General features: G+C 43.3%; 1 protein-coding gene across 3 annotated transcripts in view; it reads left to right on the plus strand.

The window, feature by feature from the left end:
• LOC118380379 (CASP8 and FADD-like apoptosis regulator) overlaps window positions 1-14408 on the plus strand; it is a 34616-nt gene extending 20208 nt beyond the window's left edge. For all 3 annotated transcript variants that reach the window (XM_052523080.1, XM_052523082.1, XM_052523081.1), the window contains exons 9-11: window positions 12504-12693; window positions 12817-13137; window positions 13408-14408. In XM_052523080.1, coding sequence (XP_052379040.1) covers window positions 12504-12693; window positions 12817-13137; window positions 13408-13537 — 641 coding nt within the window. In that variant the 3' untranslated portion in view covers window positions 13538-14408. The remainder of the gene's footprint in view (window positions 1-12503; window positions 12694-12816; window positions 13138-13407) is intronic.
• Window positions 14409-20319: the final 5911 nt, after the last annotated feature.

Consider the following 20319-nt stretch of genomic DNA (forward strand, 5'->3'; position numbering starts at 1 on the left):
GTCAGTAACAGTGATGATGTGTGTCAGTAACATTGATGATGTAACAGTGATGATGTGTGTCAGTAACAGTGATGATGTGTGTCAGTAACAATGATGATGTGTGTCAGTAACAGTGATGATGTAACAGTATGACAAGTGATGATGTGTCAGTAACAGTGATGTGATGTAACAGTGATGATGTGTCAGTAACAGTGATGATGTGTGTCAGTAACAGTGATGATGTAACAGTGATGATGTGTCAGTAACAGTGATGATGTAACAGTGATGATGATGTAACAGTGATGATGTAACAAAGTGATGATGTGTGTGATGTAACAGTGATGATGTAACATAACAAGTAATCTAACTAACAATTCCACAACTACTGTCTTATATATGTGAGTGATGGTACAGAGCAGCATACAGTAGATTGATCGAGTACAGTATATACATATGAGATGAGTGTGTAGACAAAGTAAACAGTGGATGATGTAGTGATCATGTGTCAAATTACATAACAATGATTTGATGAGATGTGTATGTACAGTAACAGTGATGCTTGATTCTAGTGGGTCAGACAAACAGTGATGTTATGTTTAACTAACAATAGAACAGTGATGATGTGTCTTAGTACACAGTGGTCTGGTGGTTGATGTCCTTGAGTGTAAGTAAGGGCAGTGATGATATGTACATACACAGGAGTGATGATGTGTGGTACAGCAGCATACAGCCTAGATTGATGCTGCGTACAGTGGACCAATTCAGTTTATGACATGTATACCCTCTCCACTACTGTTCCATCGATGAGGGGGTGTGTGTTCCCTGAAGTCCACAATCAAAGTACGTTGAACAACCTCTCCCTGTAGTGGATTTAACATGATGTTAACAGTGATGATGTTCTGTCAGTAACAGTGATGATGTGTGTCAGTAACAGTGATGATGTAACAGTGTTGATGGTGTAACAGTGATGAGTAACAGTGATGATGTGTGTCATAACAGCATGATGTGTGATGTGATGATGTAACAGTGATGATGTGGTCAGTAACATGATGAGTGATGTGCATTGTTAGTAACAGTGATGAGTAACAGTGATGATGTTTACATCATGTAACAGTGATGATGTAACAGTGATGCTGGAGTTGGGTCAGTGTAACAGTGATGTGTGTCAGTAACACTGATGTAACAGTGTTGATGTGTGTGGCAGTGATGTTTAACAGTCTGATGGCAGTGATGATGTAACAGTGATGATCAGTAACAGTGTGATGTGTGTCAGTAACAGATGTTGTGTGTAACAGTGTGATGTGTGACAGTAACAGTGATGATGTGTGTCCTTCTGTGATGATGTGTGTAACAGTAACAGTGATGAGTTGTGTAACAGTGATGATGTCCAGTGATGATGTCTTCAGTAACAGTTGATGATGTGTGTCAGTAACAGTGATGATGTGTGTCAGTAACAGTGATGTGATTGTAACAGTGATGATGTGTCAGTAACAGTGATGATGTGTGCCTGTAACAGGTTGATGTGTGACAGTAACAGTGATGATGTAACAGTGATGATGTGTCAGTAACAGTGATGATGTAACAGTGATTTGTGTCAGTAACAGTGATGATGTGTGTCAGTAACAGTGATGATGTAACAGTGATGATGTGTGTCAGTAACAGTGATGATGTAACAGTGTTGATGTGTGTCAGTAACAGTTTGTGATGATGTGTGTCAGTAACAGTGATGATGTGTGTGATGTAACCTAACAGTGATGATGTGTGTCACAGTGATGATGTGTGTCAGTAACAGTGATGATGATGTTGTGTGTAACAGTGATGATGTAACAGTGTTGATGTGTGACAGTCAGATGATGATTGTGTCAGTAACAGTGATGTGTAACAGTTGATGTGTGTCAGTAACAGTGATGATGTAACAGTGATGTAACAGTGATGAGTAACAGTGATGATGTGTGTCAGTAACAGTGATGATGTAACAGTGATGATGTGTCAGTGTGAACAGTGTTGATGTGTGTCAGTAACAGTGATGATGTGTGTCAGTAACAGTGATGATGATGATGTGTCAGTAACAGTGATGATGTGTGTCAGTAACAGTGATGATGGGTGATGTGTGTCAGTAACAGTGATGATGTGTGTCAGTAACAGTGATGATGTAACAGTGATGATGTGTGTCAGTAACAGTGATGATGTGTGTCAGTAACAGTGATGATGTGTGTCAGTAACAGTGATGATGTGTGTCAGTAACAGTGATGATGTAACAGTGATGATGTGTGTCAGTAACAGTGATGATGTGTGTCAGTAACAGTGATGATGTAACAGTGATGATGTAACAGTGATGATGTAACAGTGATGATGTAACAGTGTTGATGTAACAGTGATGATGTAACAGTGATGATGTGCGTCAGTAACAGGGATGATGTGTGTCAGTAACAGGGTTGATGTAACAGTGTTGATGTGTGACAGTAACAGTGATGATGTGTGTCAGTAACAGTGATGATGTGTGATGTGTCAGTAACAGTGATGATGTGTGTCAGTAACAGTGATGATGTAACAGTGATGATGTGTGTCAGTAACAGTGATGTGTGTCAGTAACAGTGATGATGTGTGTCAGTAACAGTGATGATGTGTGTCAGTAACAGTGATGATGTGTGTCAGTAACAGTGATGATGTGTGTCAGTAACAGTGATGATGTAACAGTGATGATGTGTGTCAGTAACAGGGTTGATGTGTGTCAGTAGCAGTGTTGATGTGTGTCAGTAGCAGTGATGATGTGTGTCAGTAACAGTGATGATGTGTGTCAGTAACAGTGATGATGTGTGTCAGTAACAGTGATGATGTGTGTCAGTAGCAGTGATGATGTGTGTCAGTAACAGTGATGATGTGTGTCAGTAACAGTGTTGATGTGTGTCAGTAACAGTGTTGATGTGTGTCAGTAACAGTGATGATGTGTGTCAGTAACAGTGATGATGTGTGTCAGTAACAGTGATGATGTAACAGTGTTGATGTGTGTCAGTAACAGTGATGATGTGTGTCAGTAGCAGTGATGATGTGTGTCAGTAACAGTGTTGATGTGTGTCAGTAACAGTGATGATGTAACAGTGATGTGTGTCAGTAACAGTGATGATGTAACAGTGTTGATGTGTGTCAGTAACAGTGATGATGTGTGTCAGTAGCAGTGATGATGTGTGTCAGTAACAGTGATGATGTGTGTCAGTAACAGTGATGATGTGTGTCAGTAACAGTGATGATGTGTGTCAGTAACAGTGATGTGTGTCAGTAACAGTGTTGATGTGTGTCAGTAACAGTGTTGATGTGTGTCAGTAACAGTGATGATGTAACAGTGTTGATGTGTGTCAGTAACAGTGATGATGTGTGTCAGTAACAGTGATGATGTAACAGTGATGATGTGTGTCAGTAACAGGGTTGATGTGTGTCAGTAACAGTGATGATGTGTGTCAGTAACAGTGATGATGTAACAGTGTTGATGTGTGTCAGTAACAGTGATGATGTAACAGTGTTGATGTGTGTCAGTAACAGTGATGATGTAACAGTGTTGATGTGTGTCAGTAACAGTGATGATGTAACAGTGTTGATGTGTGTCAGTAACAGTGATGATGTAACAGTGATGATGTGTGTCAGTAACAGTGATGATGTGTGTCAGTAACAGTGATGATGTAACAGTGTTGATGTGTGTCAGTAACAGTGATGATGTAACAGTGATGATGTGTGTCAGTAACAGGGTTGATGTGTGTCAGTAACAGTGATGATGTGTGTCAGTAACAGTGATGATGTGTGTCAGTAACAGTGATGATGTAACAGTGTTCATGTGTGTCAGTAACAGTGATGATGTGTGTCAGTAGCAGTGATGATGTGTGTCAGTAACAGTGATGATGTGTGTCAGTAACAGTGTTGATGTGTGTCAGTAACAGTGATGATGTGTGTCAGTAGCAGTGATGATGTGTGTCAGTAACAGTGTTGATGTGTGTCAGTAACAGTGATGATGTAACAGTGTTGATGTGTGACAGTAACAGTGATGATGTGTGTCAGTAACAGTGATGATGTGTGTCAGTAGCAGTGATGATGTGTGTCAGTAACAGTGTTGATGTGTGTCAGTAACAGTGATGATGTAACAGTGATGATGTGTGTCAGTAACAGTGATGATGTAACAGTGATGATGTGTGTCAGTAACAGTGTTGATGTGTGTCAGTAACAGTGATGATGTGTGTCAGTAGCAGTGATGATGTGTGTCAGTAACAGTGTTGATGTGTGTCAGTAACAGTGATGATGTAACAGTGATGTGTGTCAGTAACAGTGATGATGTAACAGTGTTGATGTGTGTCAGTAACAGTGATGATGTGTGTCAGTAGCAGTGATGATGTGTGTCAGTAACAGTGATGATGTGTGTCAGTAACAGTGATGATGTGTGTCAGTAACAGTGTTGATGTGTGTCAGTAACAGTGATGATGTGTGTCAGTAGCAGTGATGATGTGTGTTAGTAACAGTGATGATGTGTGTCAGTAGCAGTGATGATGTGTGTCAGTAACAGTGATGATGTAACAGTGATGATGTGTGTCAGTAACAGTGATGATGTGTGTCAGTAACAGTGATGATGTGTGTCAGTAGCAGTGATGATGTGTGTCAGTAACAGTGTTGATGTGTGTCAGTAACAGTGATGATGTGTGTCAGTAACAGTGATGATGTGTGTCAGTAACAGGGTTGATGTGTGTCAGTAGCAGTGTTGATGTGTGTCAGTAACAGTGATGATGTGTGTCAGTAACAGTGTTGATGTGTGTCAGTAACAGTGATGATGTGTGTCAGTAACAGTGATGATGTGTGTCAGTAACAGTGATGTGTGTCAGTAACAGTGATGTGTGTCAGTAACAGTGATGATGTGTGTCAGTAACAGTGATGATGTGTGTCAGTAACAGTGATGTGTGTCAGTAACAGTGATGATGTGTGTCAGTAACAGTGATGATGTGTGTCAGTAACAGGGTTGATGTGTGTCAGTAACAGTGATGTGTGTCAGTAACAGTGATGTGTGTCAGTAACAGTGATGATGTGTGTCAGTAACAGTGATGATGTGTGTCAGTAACAGTGATGATGTGTGTCAGTAACAGTGATGATGTGTGTCAGTAACAGTGATGATGTGTGTCAGTAACAGTGATGATGTAACAGTGATGATGTGTGTCAGTAACAGTGATGATGTAACAGTGATGATGTCAAATCAAATCAAATCAAATTTTATTTGTCACATACACATGGTTAGCAGATGTTAATGCGAGTGTAGCGAAACGCTTGTGCTTCCAGTTCCGACAATGCAGTGATAACCAACAAGTAATCTAACTAACAATTCCACAACTACTGTCTTATACACAGTGTAAGGGGATAAGGAATATGTACATAAGGATATATGAATGAGTGATGGTACAGAGCAGCATACAGTAGATGGTATCGAGTACAGTATATACATATGAGATGAGTGTGTAGACAAAGTAAACAAAGTGGCATAGTTAAAGTGGCTAGTGATACATGTATTACATAAGGATGCAGTCGATGATGTAGAGTACAGTGATGATGTAACAGTGTTGATGTGTGTCAGTAACAGTGATGATGTAACAGTGATGATGTGTGTCAGTAACAGTGATGTAACAGTGATGATGTGTGTCAGTAACAGTGATGATGTAACAGTGATGATGCGTGTCAGTAACAGTGATGATGTGTGTCAGTAACAGTGATGATGTGTGTCAGTAACAGTGATGATGTAACAGTGATGATGCGTGTCAGTAACAGTGATGATGTAACAGTGATGATGTGTGTCAGTAACAGTGATGATGTAACAGTGATGATGCGTGTCAGTAACAGTGATGATGTGTGTCAGTAACAGTGATGATGTGTGTCAGTAACAGTGATGATGTAACAGTGATGATGCGTGTCAGTAACAGTGATGATGTAACAGTGATGATGTGTGTCAGTAACAGTGATGATGTGTGTCAGTAACAGTGATGATGTAACAGTGATGATGCGTGTCAGTAACAGTGATAATGTGTGTCAGTAACAGTGTTGATGTGTGTCAGTAACAGTGATGTGTGTCAGTAACAGTGATGATGTGTGTCAGTAACAGTGATGATGTGTGTCAGTAACAGTGATGATGTGTGTCAGTAACAGTGATGATGTGTGTCAGTAACATTGATGATGTGTGTCAGTAACAGTGATAATGTGTGTCAGTAACAGTGTTGATGTGTGTCAGTAACAGTGATGTGTGTCAGTAACAGTGATGATGTGTGTCAGTAACAGTGATGATGTGTGTCAGTAACAGTGATGATGTGTGTCAGTAACAGTGATGATGTGTGTCAGTAACAGTGATGATGTGTGTCAGTAACAGTGATGATGTGTGTCAGTAACAGTGTTGATGTGTGTCAGTAGCAGTGATGATGTGTGTCAGTAACAGTGATGATGTGTGTCAGTAACAGTGATGATGTGTGTCAGTAACAGTGTTGATGTGTGTCAGTAGCAGTGATGATGTGTGTCAGTAACAGTGATGATGTGTGTCAGTAACAGTGATGATGTGTGTCAGTAACAGTGATGATGTAACATTGATGATGTGTGTCAGTAACAGTGATGATGTGTGTCAGTAGCAGTGTTGATGTGTGTCAGTAACAGTGATGATGTGTGTCAGTAACAGTGATGATGTAACAGTGATGTGTGTCAGTAACAGTGATGATGTGTGTCAGTAACAGTCATGATGTGTGTCAGTAACAGTGATGATGTGTGTCAGTAACAATGATGATGTGTGTCAGTAACAGTGATGATGTAACAGTGATGATGTGTGTCAGTAACAGTGATGATGTGTGTCAGTAACAGGGTTGATGTAACAGTGATGATGTGTGTCAGTAACAGTGATGATGTAACAGTGATGATGTGTGTCAGTAACAGTGATGATGTAACAGTGATGATGTGTGTCAGTAACAGTGATGATGTGTGACAGTAACAGTGATGATGTGTGTCAGTAACAGTGATGATGTGTGTCAGTAACAGTGATGATGTGTGTCAGTAACAGTGATGATGTGTGTCAGTAACAGTGATGATGTAACAGTGATGATGTGTGTCAGTAACAGTGATGATGTAACAGTGATGATGTGTGTCAGTAACAGTGATGATGTGTGTCAGTAACAGTGATGATGTGTGTCAGTAACAGGGTTGATGTGTGTCAGTAACAGGGTTGATGTGTGTCAGTAACAGTGATGATGTGTGTGAGTGATGTGTGTCAGTAACAGTGATGATGTGTGTCAGTAACAGGGTGATGTGTGTCAGTAACAGGGTTGATGTGTCAGTAACAGGGTTGATGTGTCAGTAACAGTGATGATGTGTCAGTAACAGGTTGATGTGTCAGTAACAGTGTTGATGTGTGTCAGTAACAGTGATGATGTGTGTCAGTAACAGTGATGATGTGTGTCAGTAACAGTGATGATGTGTGTCAGTAACAGGGGTTGATGTGTGTGATGATGTGTGTCAGTAACAGTGATGATGTGTGTCAGTAACAGTGATGATGTAACAGTGATGATGTGTGTCAGTAACAGTGATGATGTGTGTCAGTTAACAGTGATGATGTGTGTCAGTAACAGTGATGATGTGTGTCAGTAACAGTGATGATGTGTGTCAGTAACAGTGATGATGTGTGTCAGTAACAGTGATGATGTGTCAGTAACAGTGATGATGTGTGTCAGTAACAGTGATGTTTGTGTCAGGTAAAGTGATGATGTTGTGTCAGTAACAGGATGATGTGTGTCAGTAACAGTGTTGATGTGTGTCAGTAACAGTGATGATGTGTGTCAGTAACAGTGATGATGTGTCAGTAACAGTGATGATGTGTGTCAGTAACAGTGATGATGTGTGTAACAGTGATGATGTGTCAGTAACAGTGATGATGTGTGTGTAACAGTGATGATGTAACAGTGATGATGTGTGTCAGTAATGATGTAACAGTGATGATGTGTGTGTAACAGTGATGAGTGATGATGATGTGTCAGTAGTGATGAGTGTAACAGTGATGATGTGTCAGTAACAGTGATGATGTGTGTCAGTAACAGTGATGATGTGTCAGTAACAGTGATGATGTAACAGTGATGATGTGTGTCAGTAACAGTGATGATGTGTGTCAGTAACAGTGATGATGTAACAGTGTTGATGTGTGACATGATGTAACAGTGATGATGTGTGTCAGTAACAGTGATGATGTAACAGTGTTGATGTGTGACAGTAACAGGGATGATGTGTGTCAGTAACAGTGATGATGTGTGTCAGTAACAGGGTTGATGTGTGTCAGTAACAGTGATGATGTGTGTCAGTAACAGTGATGATGTAACAGTGATGATGTGTGTCAGTAACAGTGATGATGTGTGTCAGTAACAGTGATGATGTGTGACAGTAACAGGGATGATGTGTGTCAGTAACAGTGATGATGTGTGTCAGTAACAGTGTTGATGTGTGTCAGTAACAGTGATGATGTGTGTCAGTAACAGTGATGATGTGTGTCATAACAGGGATGATGTGTGTCAGTAACAGTGATGATGTGTGTCAGTAACAGTGATGATGTGTCAGTAACAGTGATGATGTAACAGTGTTGATGTGTGTCAGTAACAGTGATGATGTCAGTAACAGTGTTGATGTGTGTCAGTAACAGTGATGATGTGTGTAACAGTGATGATATGACAGTGATGATGTGTCAGTAACAGTGTTGATGTGTCAGTAACAGTGTTGATGTGTGTCAGTAACAGTGATGATGTGTGTCAGTAACAGTGATGATGTGTGTCAGTAACAGGGTGATGTGTGATGTGTGTCAGTAACAGTGATGATGTGTGTAACAGTGATGATGTAACAGTGATGATGTGTGTCAGTAACAGTGATGATGTAACAGTGATGATGTGTGTCAGTAACAGTGATGATGTGTGTCAGTAACAGTGATGATGTGTGTCAGTAACAGTGATGATGTGTGTCAGTAACAGTGTTGATGTGTGTCAGTAACAGTGTTGATGTGTGTCAGTAACAGTGATGATGTAACAGTGATGATGTGTGTCAGTAACAGTGATGATGTGTGTCAGTAACAGTGTTGATGTGTGTCAGTAACAGTGTTGATGTGTGTCAGTAACAGTGATGATGTGTGTCAGTAACAGTGATGTGTGTGTCAGTAACAGGGTTGATGTGTGTCAGTAACAGGGTTGATGTGTGTCAGTAACAGTGATGATGTGTGTCAGTAACAGTGATGATGTAACAGTGATGATGTGTGTCAGTAACAGTGATGATGTGTGTCAGTAACAGTGATGTGTGTGTCAGTAACAGGGTTGATGTGTGTCAGTAACAGGGTTGATGTGTGTCAGTAACAGTGATGATGTGTGTCAGTAACAGTGATGATGTAACAGTGATGATGTGTGTCAGTAACAGTGATGATGTAACAGTGATGATGTGTGTCAGTAACAGTGATGATGTGTGTCAGTAACAGTGATGATGTGTGTCAGTAACAGTGATGATGTGTGTCAGTAACAGTGATGATGTAACAGTGATGATGTGTGTCAGTAACAGTGATGATGTAACAGTGATGATGTGTGTCAGTAACAGTGATGATGTGTGTCAGTAACAGTGTTGATGTGTGTCAGTAACAGTGATGATGTGTGTCAGTAACAGTGATGATGTAACAGTGATGATGTGTGTCAGTAACAGTGATGATGTAACAGTGATGATGTGTGTCAGTAACAGTGATGATGTAACAGTGATGATGTGTGTCAGTAACAGTGATGATGTGTGTCAGTAACAGTGATGATGTGTGTCAGTAACAGTGATGATGTGTGTCAGTAACAGTGTTGATGTGTGTCAGTAACAGTGATGATGTAACAGTGTTGATGTGTGACAGTAACAGTGATGATGTAACAGTGATGATGTGTGTCAGTAACAGTGATGATGTAACAGTGATGATGTGTGTCAGTAACAGTGATGATGTAACAGTGATGATGTGTGTCAGTAACAGTGATGATGTAACAGTGATGATGTGTGTCAGTAACAGTGATGATGTGTGTCAGTAACAGTGATGATGTGTGTCAGTAACAGGGTTGATGTGTGTCAGTAACAGGGTTGATGTGTGTCAGTAACAGTGATGATGTGTGTCAGTAACAGTGATGATGTGTGTCAGTAACAGTGATGATGTGTGTCAGTAACAGGGTTGATGTGTGTCAGTAACAGGGTTGATGTGTGTCAGTAACAGTGTTGATGTGTGTCAGTAACAGTGATGATGTGTGTCAGTAACAGGGTTGATGTGTGTCAGTAACAGTGTTGATGTGTGTCAGTAACAGTGATGATGTGTGTCAGTAACAGGGATGATGTGTGTCAGTAACAGTGATGATGTGTGTCAGTAACAGTGATGATGTGTGTCAGTAACAGTGATGATGTAACAGTGATGATGTGTGTCAGTAACAGTGATGATGTGTGTCAGTAACAGTGTTGATGTGTGTCAGTAACAGTGATGATGTGTGTCAGTAACAGTGATGATGTGTGTCAGTAACAGTGATGATGTAACAGTGATGATGTGTGTCAGTAACAGTGATGATGTGTGTCAGTAACAGTGTTGATGTGTGTCAGTAACAGTGTTGATGTGTGTCAGTAACAGTGATGATGTGTGTCAGTAACAGTGATGTGTGTGTCAGTAACAGGGTTGATGTGTGTCAGTAACAGGGTTGATGTATGTCAGTAACAGTGATGATGTGTGTCAGTAACAGTGATGATGTAACAGTGATGATGTGTGTCAGTAACAGTGATGATGTAACAGTGATGATGTGTGTCAGTAACAGTGATGATGTGTGTCAGTAACAGTGATGATGTGTGTCAGTAACAGTGATGATATGTGTCAGTAACAGTGATGATGTATGTCAGTAACAGTGATGATGTGTGTCAGTAACAGGGTTGATGTGTGTCAGTAACAGTGATGATGTGTGTCAGTAACAGTGATGATGTAACAGTGATGATGTGTGTCAGTAACAGTGATGATGTAACAGTGATGATGTGTGTCAGTAACAGTGATGATGTGTGTCAGTAACAGTGATGATGTGTGTCAGTAACAGTGATGATGTAACAGTGATGATGTGTGTCAGTAACAGTGATGATGTAACAGTGATGATGTGTGTCAGTAACAGTGATGATGTAACAGTGATGATGTGTGTCAGTAACAGTGATGATGTGTGTCAGTAACAGTGTTGATGTGTGTCAGTAACAGTGATGATGTGTGTCAGTAACAGTGATGATGTAACAGTGATGATGTGTGTCAGTAACAGTGATGATGAGTGATGATGTGTCAGTAACAGTGATGATGTAACAGTGATGATGTGTGTCAGTAACAGTGATGATGTGTGTCAGTAACAGTGATGATGTGTCAGTAACAGTGATGATGTGTGTCAGTAACAGTGGATGATGTGTGTCAGTAACAGTGATGATGTGTGTCAGTAACAGTGATGATGTGTCAGTAACAGTGATGATGTGTGTCAGTAACAGTGATGATGTAACAGTGATGATGTGTGTCAGTAACAGTGATGATGTGTGTCAGTAACAGTGATGATGTGTGTCAGTAACAGTGATGATGTGTGTCAGTAACAGTGATGATGTGTGTCAGTAACAGTGATGATGTGTGTCAGTAACAGTGATGATGTGTGTGATGATGTAACAGTGATGATGTGTGTCAGTAACAGTGATGATGTAACAGTGATGATGTGTGTCAGTAACAGTGATGATGTAACAGTGATGATGTGTGTCAGTAACAGTGATGATGTGTGTAACAGTGTTGATGTGTGTCAGTAACAGTGATGATGTGTGTCAGTAACAGTGATGATGTAACAGTGATGATGTGTGTCAGTAACAGTGATGATGTAACAGTGATGATGTGTGTCAGTAACAGTGATGATGTAACAGTGATGATGTGTGTCAGTAACAGTGATGATGTGTGTCAGTAACAGTGATGATGTGTGTCAGTAACAGTGATGATGTGTGTCAGTAACAGGGATGATGTGTGTCAGTAACAGTGATGATGTGTGTCAGTAACAGTGATGATGTGTGTCAGTAACAGTGATGATGTGTGTCAGTAACAGTGATGATGTGTGTCAGTAACAGTGATGATGTAACAGTGATGATGTGTGTCAGTAACAGTGATGATGTGTGTCAGTAACAGTGATGATGTGTGTCAGTAACAGTGATGATGTGTGTCAGTAACAGTGATGATGTGTGTCAGTAACAGTGATGATGTGTGTCAGTAACAGTGATGATGTGTGTCAGTAACAGTGATGATGTAACAGTGATGATGTGTGTCAGTAACAGTGATGATGTAACAGTGATGATGTGTGTCAGTAACAGTGATGATGTAACAGTGATGATGTGTGTCAGTAACAGTGATGATGTAACAGTGATGATGTGTGTCAGTAACAGTGATGATGTGTGTCAGTAACAGTGATGATGTGTGTCAGTAACAGTGATGATGTTCTTCTTCCCACCAGACATGTTGGAGGAGATGTTCAGCGGGCTCCAATTCAAGGTGACCCTGGTTAAGTGGCCGAGAGTGGGTGATACCCTGTCTCTTCTCAGGCAGGCTGCCCAACCGAGGCAGACCCAGGAAGTTGATGCCTTCGCCTGCTGCATCATCAGCCGTGGTACTGCTACCGACCTGCTGGCTACAGACTCTCACAGGTTGAGCATGGAACTCGCCACACCTGGGTTGTGGGTTTGATTCCCACTGGGCCCACCCATACTAAAATATGTATGCACATTTTTGCATATCTTATTATAATTATTGTACATTTTTTTTGACAGGCTCGGGGTGCGTCTTGACACGGTCCGACACCTCTTCACCCCTGACTACTGCCCCAGGCTGGCTGGCAAGCCCAAGCTGTTTTTCATCCAGACCTATAGTGTGTCAGGCCCCCAGGACTGCTCCTCCAGGCCCACGGGTCACCCTGCTCACAGGGAGGGGGACCTGGAGACAGACGGGTATGGGGAACCTCTCAGTGTGGAGACAGTCCCCACTGACGCAGATGTCTTCTGGAGCCACTGTTGGACAGATGAGGGTCAGCTGGAGGAGAAGGACCATCGGTCTGTGTACCTGCAGGCCCTGAGAGAGGCAGTTCAAAGGAGGTACTGACTGCAACATGTCAATCAAACAGAGATGTTTCAGTCATAGATATTGAAAATGAGCCATCCTGTTGTTCAGAGTGAAATGCTGATTGTTTTGCTCACTGGGATCTCTCTGGTTTCAGTCTTCAGTTTTTGCAGTATGTTTAATGGTACAACATTTAGACAAAAAAAGCATCAAAGATTACATTTCATGTTTGCTTTTATTGCACTGAATAAAGTAATGTTTATAGTGTAATCATGAATGACACGGTTCCTTTGCTTTTCTTGCAGGAGAACACATCTAGTGGATATCCATACAGAGATGAACAGGGTGATCTTCGACCACAACAGAAGGAATCCAGGAGCCAGATACAACATTAATCTGAGACACACACTCAGGAAGAATCTCTACATGTTATAGATAGACATAATATAGTTTGCTCTACTGTATAACCACTGAGCAGTACTAGATTATATTATACAGTATACAACAGCACCCTCTACTGGCAGCTTTTGATAACCACAACAGCACCCTCTACTGGCAGCTTTGATAACCACAACAGCACCCTCTACTGGCAGCTTTGATAACCACAACAGCACCCTCTATTGGCAGCATGGATAACCACAACGGCACCCTCTACCGGCAGCTTTGATAACCACAACAGCACCCTCTACTGGCAGCTTTGATAAGCACAACAGCACCCTCTACTGGCAGCTTTGATAAGCACAACAGCACCCTCTACTGGCAGCTTTGATAAGCACAACAGCACCCTCTACTGGCAGCTTTGATAAGCACAACAGCACCCTCTACTGGCAGCTTTGATAAGCACAACAGCACCCTCTACTGGCAGCTTTGATAAGCACAACAGCACCCTCTACTGGCAGCTTTGATAAGCACAACAGCACCCTCTACTGGCAGCTTTGATAAGCACAACAGCACCCTCTACTGGCAGCTTTGATAAGCACAACAGCACCCTCCACTGGCAGCTTTGATAAGCACAACAGCACCCTCTACTGGCAGCTTTGATAAGCACAACAGCACCCTCTACTGGCGACAACTGTCTTGCATCACATTGAGCAGCTAGCGAGGAAGTAGTGCAATCAAAACACATCCAGTATTTTATTACTATGTATCTATGTATCTATGTATCTATGTATTTATTCAAGACATGTTTTTCTTTTTACTGAAGGATGGATGAAGGATTTGAGAATATAATGTGAATTCAGATCTGTGCATTTTAAAATGTAGCCAAGCCAGATAAGTAGTAATAAAACATACCTAAAATACTTTATTTATTGGATGCTGTTGGATGCTGTGGAATCGTTGAAGTAATGTTAGGATATATAAGTTATCCTGTACAAGCTTTTGTGCTGAATACATTACGTTGTTTGAGGTGTCAAGCTTATAGGCAGTAGTGCAGAAGTTGTCATATTCTAAGGCAGTGAAGAAAGTAGAGGAAGATGTGTCAAGGGGCAGGGATCCTGAGATGACTGCTGTGACTAGTAGATCTGTACCAGAACAGAGGGAGGGATCATGAGACTAGGGATGTAGTAGATCTGTACCAGAACAGAGGGAGGGATCCTGAGAGGAGGGGTGTGACTAGTAGATCTGTACCAGAACAGAGGGAGGGATCCTGAGAGGAGGGTTGTGACTACTAGATCTGTACCAGAACAGAGGGAGGGATCCTGAGAGGAGGGTTGTGACTAGTAGATCTGTACCAGAACAGAGGGAGGGATCCTGAGAGGACTGGTGTAGGAGATCTGACCCAGAACAGAGGTAGGGATCCTGAGAGGAGGGGTGTAGTAGATCCGTACCGGAACAGAGGGAGGGATCCTGAGAGGAGGGGTGTGACTCGTAGATCTGTACTAGAACAGGGGGACCCTGAAATGAGTGGTGTGACTCGTAGATCTGTACTAGAACAGTGGGAGGGGGGCCAACAAGTGATATAAGTTTCAGTAAGATTGGATTTTTAGCATTTATAGCAATGGTTAACAACTGTACTACAGGGATGAAACGGAAGTCACAGAAAATTGAGGTGGTGGTTGCAGCATAGAGGTATTTGGGTGTGAGAGACTTGACATCAGAAGAGTTCCAGGGTGTGTTGAGTGGTGGTGTCCCATCCTTTCAGGTTGTTTGCCTGAAGTAGAACTAAATAGATTTGGGAATGCCAAAGAGGGATCAGGATGAGCCAGCACGGGAGCCGAGGTAAACCGAGCCCTCAGGTGACTAAAAGCCCTGCCCGCCTCAGCTGTCCACTGCAGTCGCACCGGTCCCCCCTTCAGCAGTGAGGTAATGGGAGCCGCTACCTGACCAAAACCCCGGATAAACCTCTGGTACCAAGCACCCTGCGCACCAGGGACACAAGTATATCAGAATTGGAAAACCGCTCGAAAATCTCGTCAACAAAGGCCTGAGATCCAATTTTGTGAAGAAGTGTGCCCTGTGCATTGCCGTCCCCCTCCCGGATACGCACTGGCTCCTGAGATGAGTGCATTGCAGCTGGCGATAACTGTACCTCACAGTGATCTGATTGATACCCCGATAGTCAATACACGGGCGCAGACCTCCATCCTTCTTCTTCACAAAATAATTAACTTGAGGATGCAGGTGAAGTGGAGGACCGAATGTACCCCTGCCCCAGGGATTCGGAGACATATGTTTCCATAGCCACCGTCTCCTCCTGTGACAAAGGATACACGTGACACCTGGGAAGTGCAGCGTCTACCAGGAGATTTATCGCACAATCCCCCCGTCGATGGGGTGGTAATTGAGTCGCCCTCTTCTTACAGAAGGCGAGAGCCAAATTGGCATATTCTGAGGGGATGCGCATGGTGGAGACCTGGTCTGGACTTTACACCGTAGTCTCACCGATGGAACCCCCACACACCTCCCTGAGCACTTTCGTGACAACCCTTGAGAGCCCTCTGTTGCCACGAAATAGTGGGGTTATGACAGACCAACCAGGGTAGGCCCAGTACCACGGGAAACACAGGAGAATCAATAAGGAAGAGACTGATTCTCTCCTTGTGACTGTGTAACCATGCCGAGTGAAGCGGTGGCCTCCCTAATCAGCACGGACCCTAATGGTCGACTATCTAGGGCGTGCACAGGGAAGGGCATATCCACAGGAACAAGGGGGATCCCTAAACTATGGGCAAATGAACGGTCAATAAAAGTCCTATCTGCGCCTGAATCTACGAGCGCCTTATGCTGGGAATGCGGGGAAAACTCAGGAAATTTAATAAACACATACATGTGAGCAACGGGGCTCTGGGTGAGCCTGGTGCCAACTCACCTGGGGTGACACGACTCCCTGAGGAACCCCCCCAACACCGACCAGCAGTGTGCCCTCGGCGGCCACAGATGGTGCAGGGAATGGCCCCTCCTCCAGTCGCCCTAATTACACCACCTCCCAGCTCCATGGGCGTCGGAGCGGAGTTGCTGGGGGATGGAACTGACAGGCCCCGATCCGGACGTCCGCGGGTAGCCACTAGGTTATCCACCCAGATGGACAGGTCCACCAGCTGGTCCAATGTGAGGGTGGTGTCTCGGCAGGCCAACTCCCGACGGACATCCTCGCTCAGACTGCACCGGTAGTGAATGATCAGGGCCCAGACGTTCCATCCCGCACTGGCGGCCAGGGTCCAGAAGTCCAAAGCGAAATCCTGCGCGCTCCTCGTCCCCTGCCCCAGGTGGAGCAGATGTTCACCCAACGCTCGACCCTCAGGCGGGTGGTCGAAAACTGCCCTTAAGCGGCGGGTGAACTCTGCGTAATGGTCCAACGCCGTGTCTCCCTCACTCCATAAGGAGTTGTCCCACTCCAGGGCTTTGCCTGAGAGGCAGGAGACGAGGGCGGCCGTGCTCTCACATCCCGAAGGAGCCGGGTGGACGGTCGACAGGTAGAGCCCCAGCTGGAGGAGCTCCAGGTAGAGCTCCAACGGTCGACAGGTAGAGCTCCACTGGCATCCTGCAGCTGTCCCATCATACTCCCTCATGAGTGCGAGCTGAATCCCGCTGGGACCTGATGAAGGAGTGGACAGTGGGGCCTGCTGTAGTGGGGTTGGTGAAGGCATTGGAAGACTTCCTCCTCTCTCCCATCTATACATCGTCAGCAGCACGCAATCCATGACGGTGCCCAGACGTTGCAACATGGTCGCCTGCTGCTGGACGCGCTCCTCGACGGTGCCCAGACGTTGCAGCATGGTCGCGTGCTGCTGGACGCGCTCCTCGACGGTGCCCAGACGTTGCAGCATGGTCGCCTGCTGCTGGACGCGCTCCTCGACGGTGCCCAGACGTTGCAACATGGTCGCGTGCTGCTGGACGCGCTCCTCGACGGTGCCCAGACGTTGCAGCATGGTCGCGTGCTGCTGGACGCGCTCCTCGACGGTGTAGATGAGTCATGCGCAGGACAGCTGATATGAGTAATGTACGCAATTTTACTCAACAATAATCACAATACACGTCAAAAAATCCAAGGCCACAAATACGGACCACAATACAATAAACAATCACTCACAAACAAACATGGGGGAACAAAGGGTTAAATAATGAACAAGCAATTGGGGGATTGAAACCGGGTGTGTAAGTCAAGGACAAAACAAATGGAAAATTAAAAGTGGATTGGCGATGGCTAGAAGGCTGGTGGCGTGGACCACCGAACGCCGCCTGAACAAGGACTGTATTCTGCCGAAGTCGTGACATTTCTAGTAAGTGTATGGTAGGGTAGCTGGTCACCATAGCATCACCCACCTGTAGCACGCACTCTAGCAGGTATATCTCTCTGGTCACCCCCAAAACAATTCTTTCTTTGGCCACCTCTCCTTCCAGTTCTGTGCTGCCAATGACTGGAACGAACTACAAAAATCTCTGAAACTGGGAACACTTATCTCCCTCACTAGCTTTAAGCACCAGCTGTCAGAGCAGCTCACATATTACTGCACCTGTACATAGCCCACATATAATTTAGCCCAAACAACTACCTAATAATAATAATAATATAATATAATAATAATAATATACCTCTTTCCCTACTGTATTTATTTTATTAATTTTTTTATTTTGCTCCTTCGCACACCATTATTTCTACTTTGCCCATTCTTCCACTGCAAATCTAGCATTCCAGTGTTTTACTTGCTATATTGTATTTACTTTGCCACCATGGCCCTTTTTTGCCTTTACCTCCCTTTACCTCCCTTATCTCACCTCATTTGCTCACATTGTATATAGACTTGTTTCTACTGTATTATTGACTGTATGTTTGTTTTACTCCATGTGTAGGGTATTTAAATAGTAGAGTAGGGTGAGGGGCTTTAGTGTAGGTTTAGATGGTAGGGTATTTAAATAGTGGAGTAGGGTGAGGGGTTTTAGTGTAGGGTTAGATGGTAGGGTATTAATAGTGGAGTAGGGTGAGGGGTTTTAGTATAGGGTTAGATGGTAGGGTATTTAAATAGTGGAGTAGGGTGGGGGGTTTTAGTGTAGGGTTAGATGGTAGGGTATTTAAATAGTGGAGTAGGGTCAGGGTTTTAGTGTAGGGTTAGATGGTAGGGTATTTACATAGTGGAGTAGGGTGAGGGGTTTTAGTGTAGGGTTAGATGGTAGGGTATTTAAATAGTGGAGTAGGGTGAGGGGTTTTAGTCTAGGGTTAAATGGTAGGGTATTTAAATAGTGGAGTAGGGTCAGGGGTTTAGTGTAGGGTTAGATGGTAGGGTATTTAAATAGTGGAGTAGGGTGAGGGGTTTTAGTGTAGGGTTAGATGGTAGGGTATTTAAATAGTGGAGTAGGGTCAGGGTTTTAGTGTAGGGTTAGATGGTAGGGTATTTACATAGTGGAGTAGGGTGAGGGGTTTTAGTGTAGGGTTAGATGGTAGGGTATTTAAATAGTGGAGTAGGGTGAGGGGTTTTAGTCTAGGGTTAAATGGTAGGGTATTTAAATAGTGGAGTAGGGTCAGGGGTTTAGTGTAGGGTTAGATGGTAGGGTATTTAAATAGTGGAGTAGGGTGAGGGGTTTTAGTGTAGGGTTAGATGGTAGGGTATTTAAATAGTGGAGTAGGGTGGGGGGTTTAGTGTAGGGTTAGATGGTAGGGTATTTAAATAGTGGAGTAGGTTGGGGGGTTTTAGTGTAGGGTTAAATGGTAGGGTATTAATAGTGGAGTGGCGTGAGGGGGTTTAGTGTAGGGTTAGATGGTAGGGTATTTAAATAGTGGAGTAGGGTCAGGGGTTTTAGTGTAGGGTTAGATGGTAGGGTATTTAAATAGTGGAGTAGGATAGGGGGTTTTAGTGTAGGGTTAGATGGTAGGGTATTTAAATAGTGGAGTAGGGTGGGGGGTTTTAGTGTAGGGTTAGATGGTAGGGTATTTAAATAGTGGAGTAGGGTCAGGGTTTTAGTGTAGGGTTAGATGGTAGGGTATTTAAATAGTGGAGTAGGGTGAGGGGTTTTAGTGTAGGGTTAGATGGTAGGGTATTTAAATAGTGGAGTAGGGTGAGGGGTTTTAGTGTAGGGTTAGATGGTAGGGTATTTAAATAGTGGAGTAGGGTGGGGGTTTAGTGTAGGGTTAGATGGTAGGGTATTTAAATAGTGGAGTAGGTTGGGGGTTTTAGTGTAGGGTTAGATGGTAGGGTATTTAAATAGTGGAGTAGGGTGGGGGGTTTTAGTGTAGGGTTAGATGGTAGGGTATTTAAATAGTGGAGTAGGGTGAGGGGTTTTAGTGTAGGGTTAGATGGTAGGGTATTTAAATAGTGGAGTAGGGTGGGGGGTTTTAGTGTAGGGTTAGATGGTAGGGTATTTAAAAATAGGGTGGGGGTTTAGTGTAGGGTTAAATGGTAGGGTATTTAAATAGTTTGGGTTTTTTTTGTAGGGTTAGATGGTAGGGTATTTAAATAGTGGAGTAGGGTGGGGGGTTTTAGTGTAGGGTTAGATGGTAGGGTATTTAAATAGTGGAGTAGGGTGAGGGGTTTTAGTGTAGGGTTAAATGGTAGGGTATTTAAATAGTGGAGTAGGGTCAGGGGTTTAGTGTAGGGTTAGATGGTAGGGTATTTAAATAGTGGAGTAGGGTGGGGGGTTTTAATCTAGGGTTAGATGGTAGGGTATTTAAATAGTGGAGTAGGGTGGGGGTTTAGTGTAGGGTTAGATGGTAGGGTATTTAAATAGTGGAGTAGGGTGGGGGGTTTTAATCTAGGGTTAGATGGTAGGGTATTTAAATAGTG

This window comes from Oncorhynchus keta, chromosome 7 (genome assembly GCF_023373465.1).
Source record: "Oncorhynchus keta strain PuntledgeMale-10-30-2019 chromosome 7, Oket_V2, whole genome shotgun sequence".
In the NCBI taxonomy this organism is placed as follows: domain Eukaryota; kingdom Metazoa; phylum Chordata; class Actinopteri; order Salmoniformes; family Salmonidae; genus Oncorhynchus; species Oncorhynchus keta.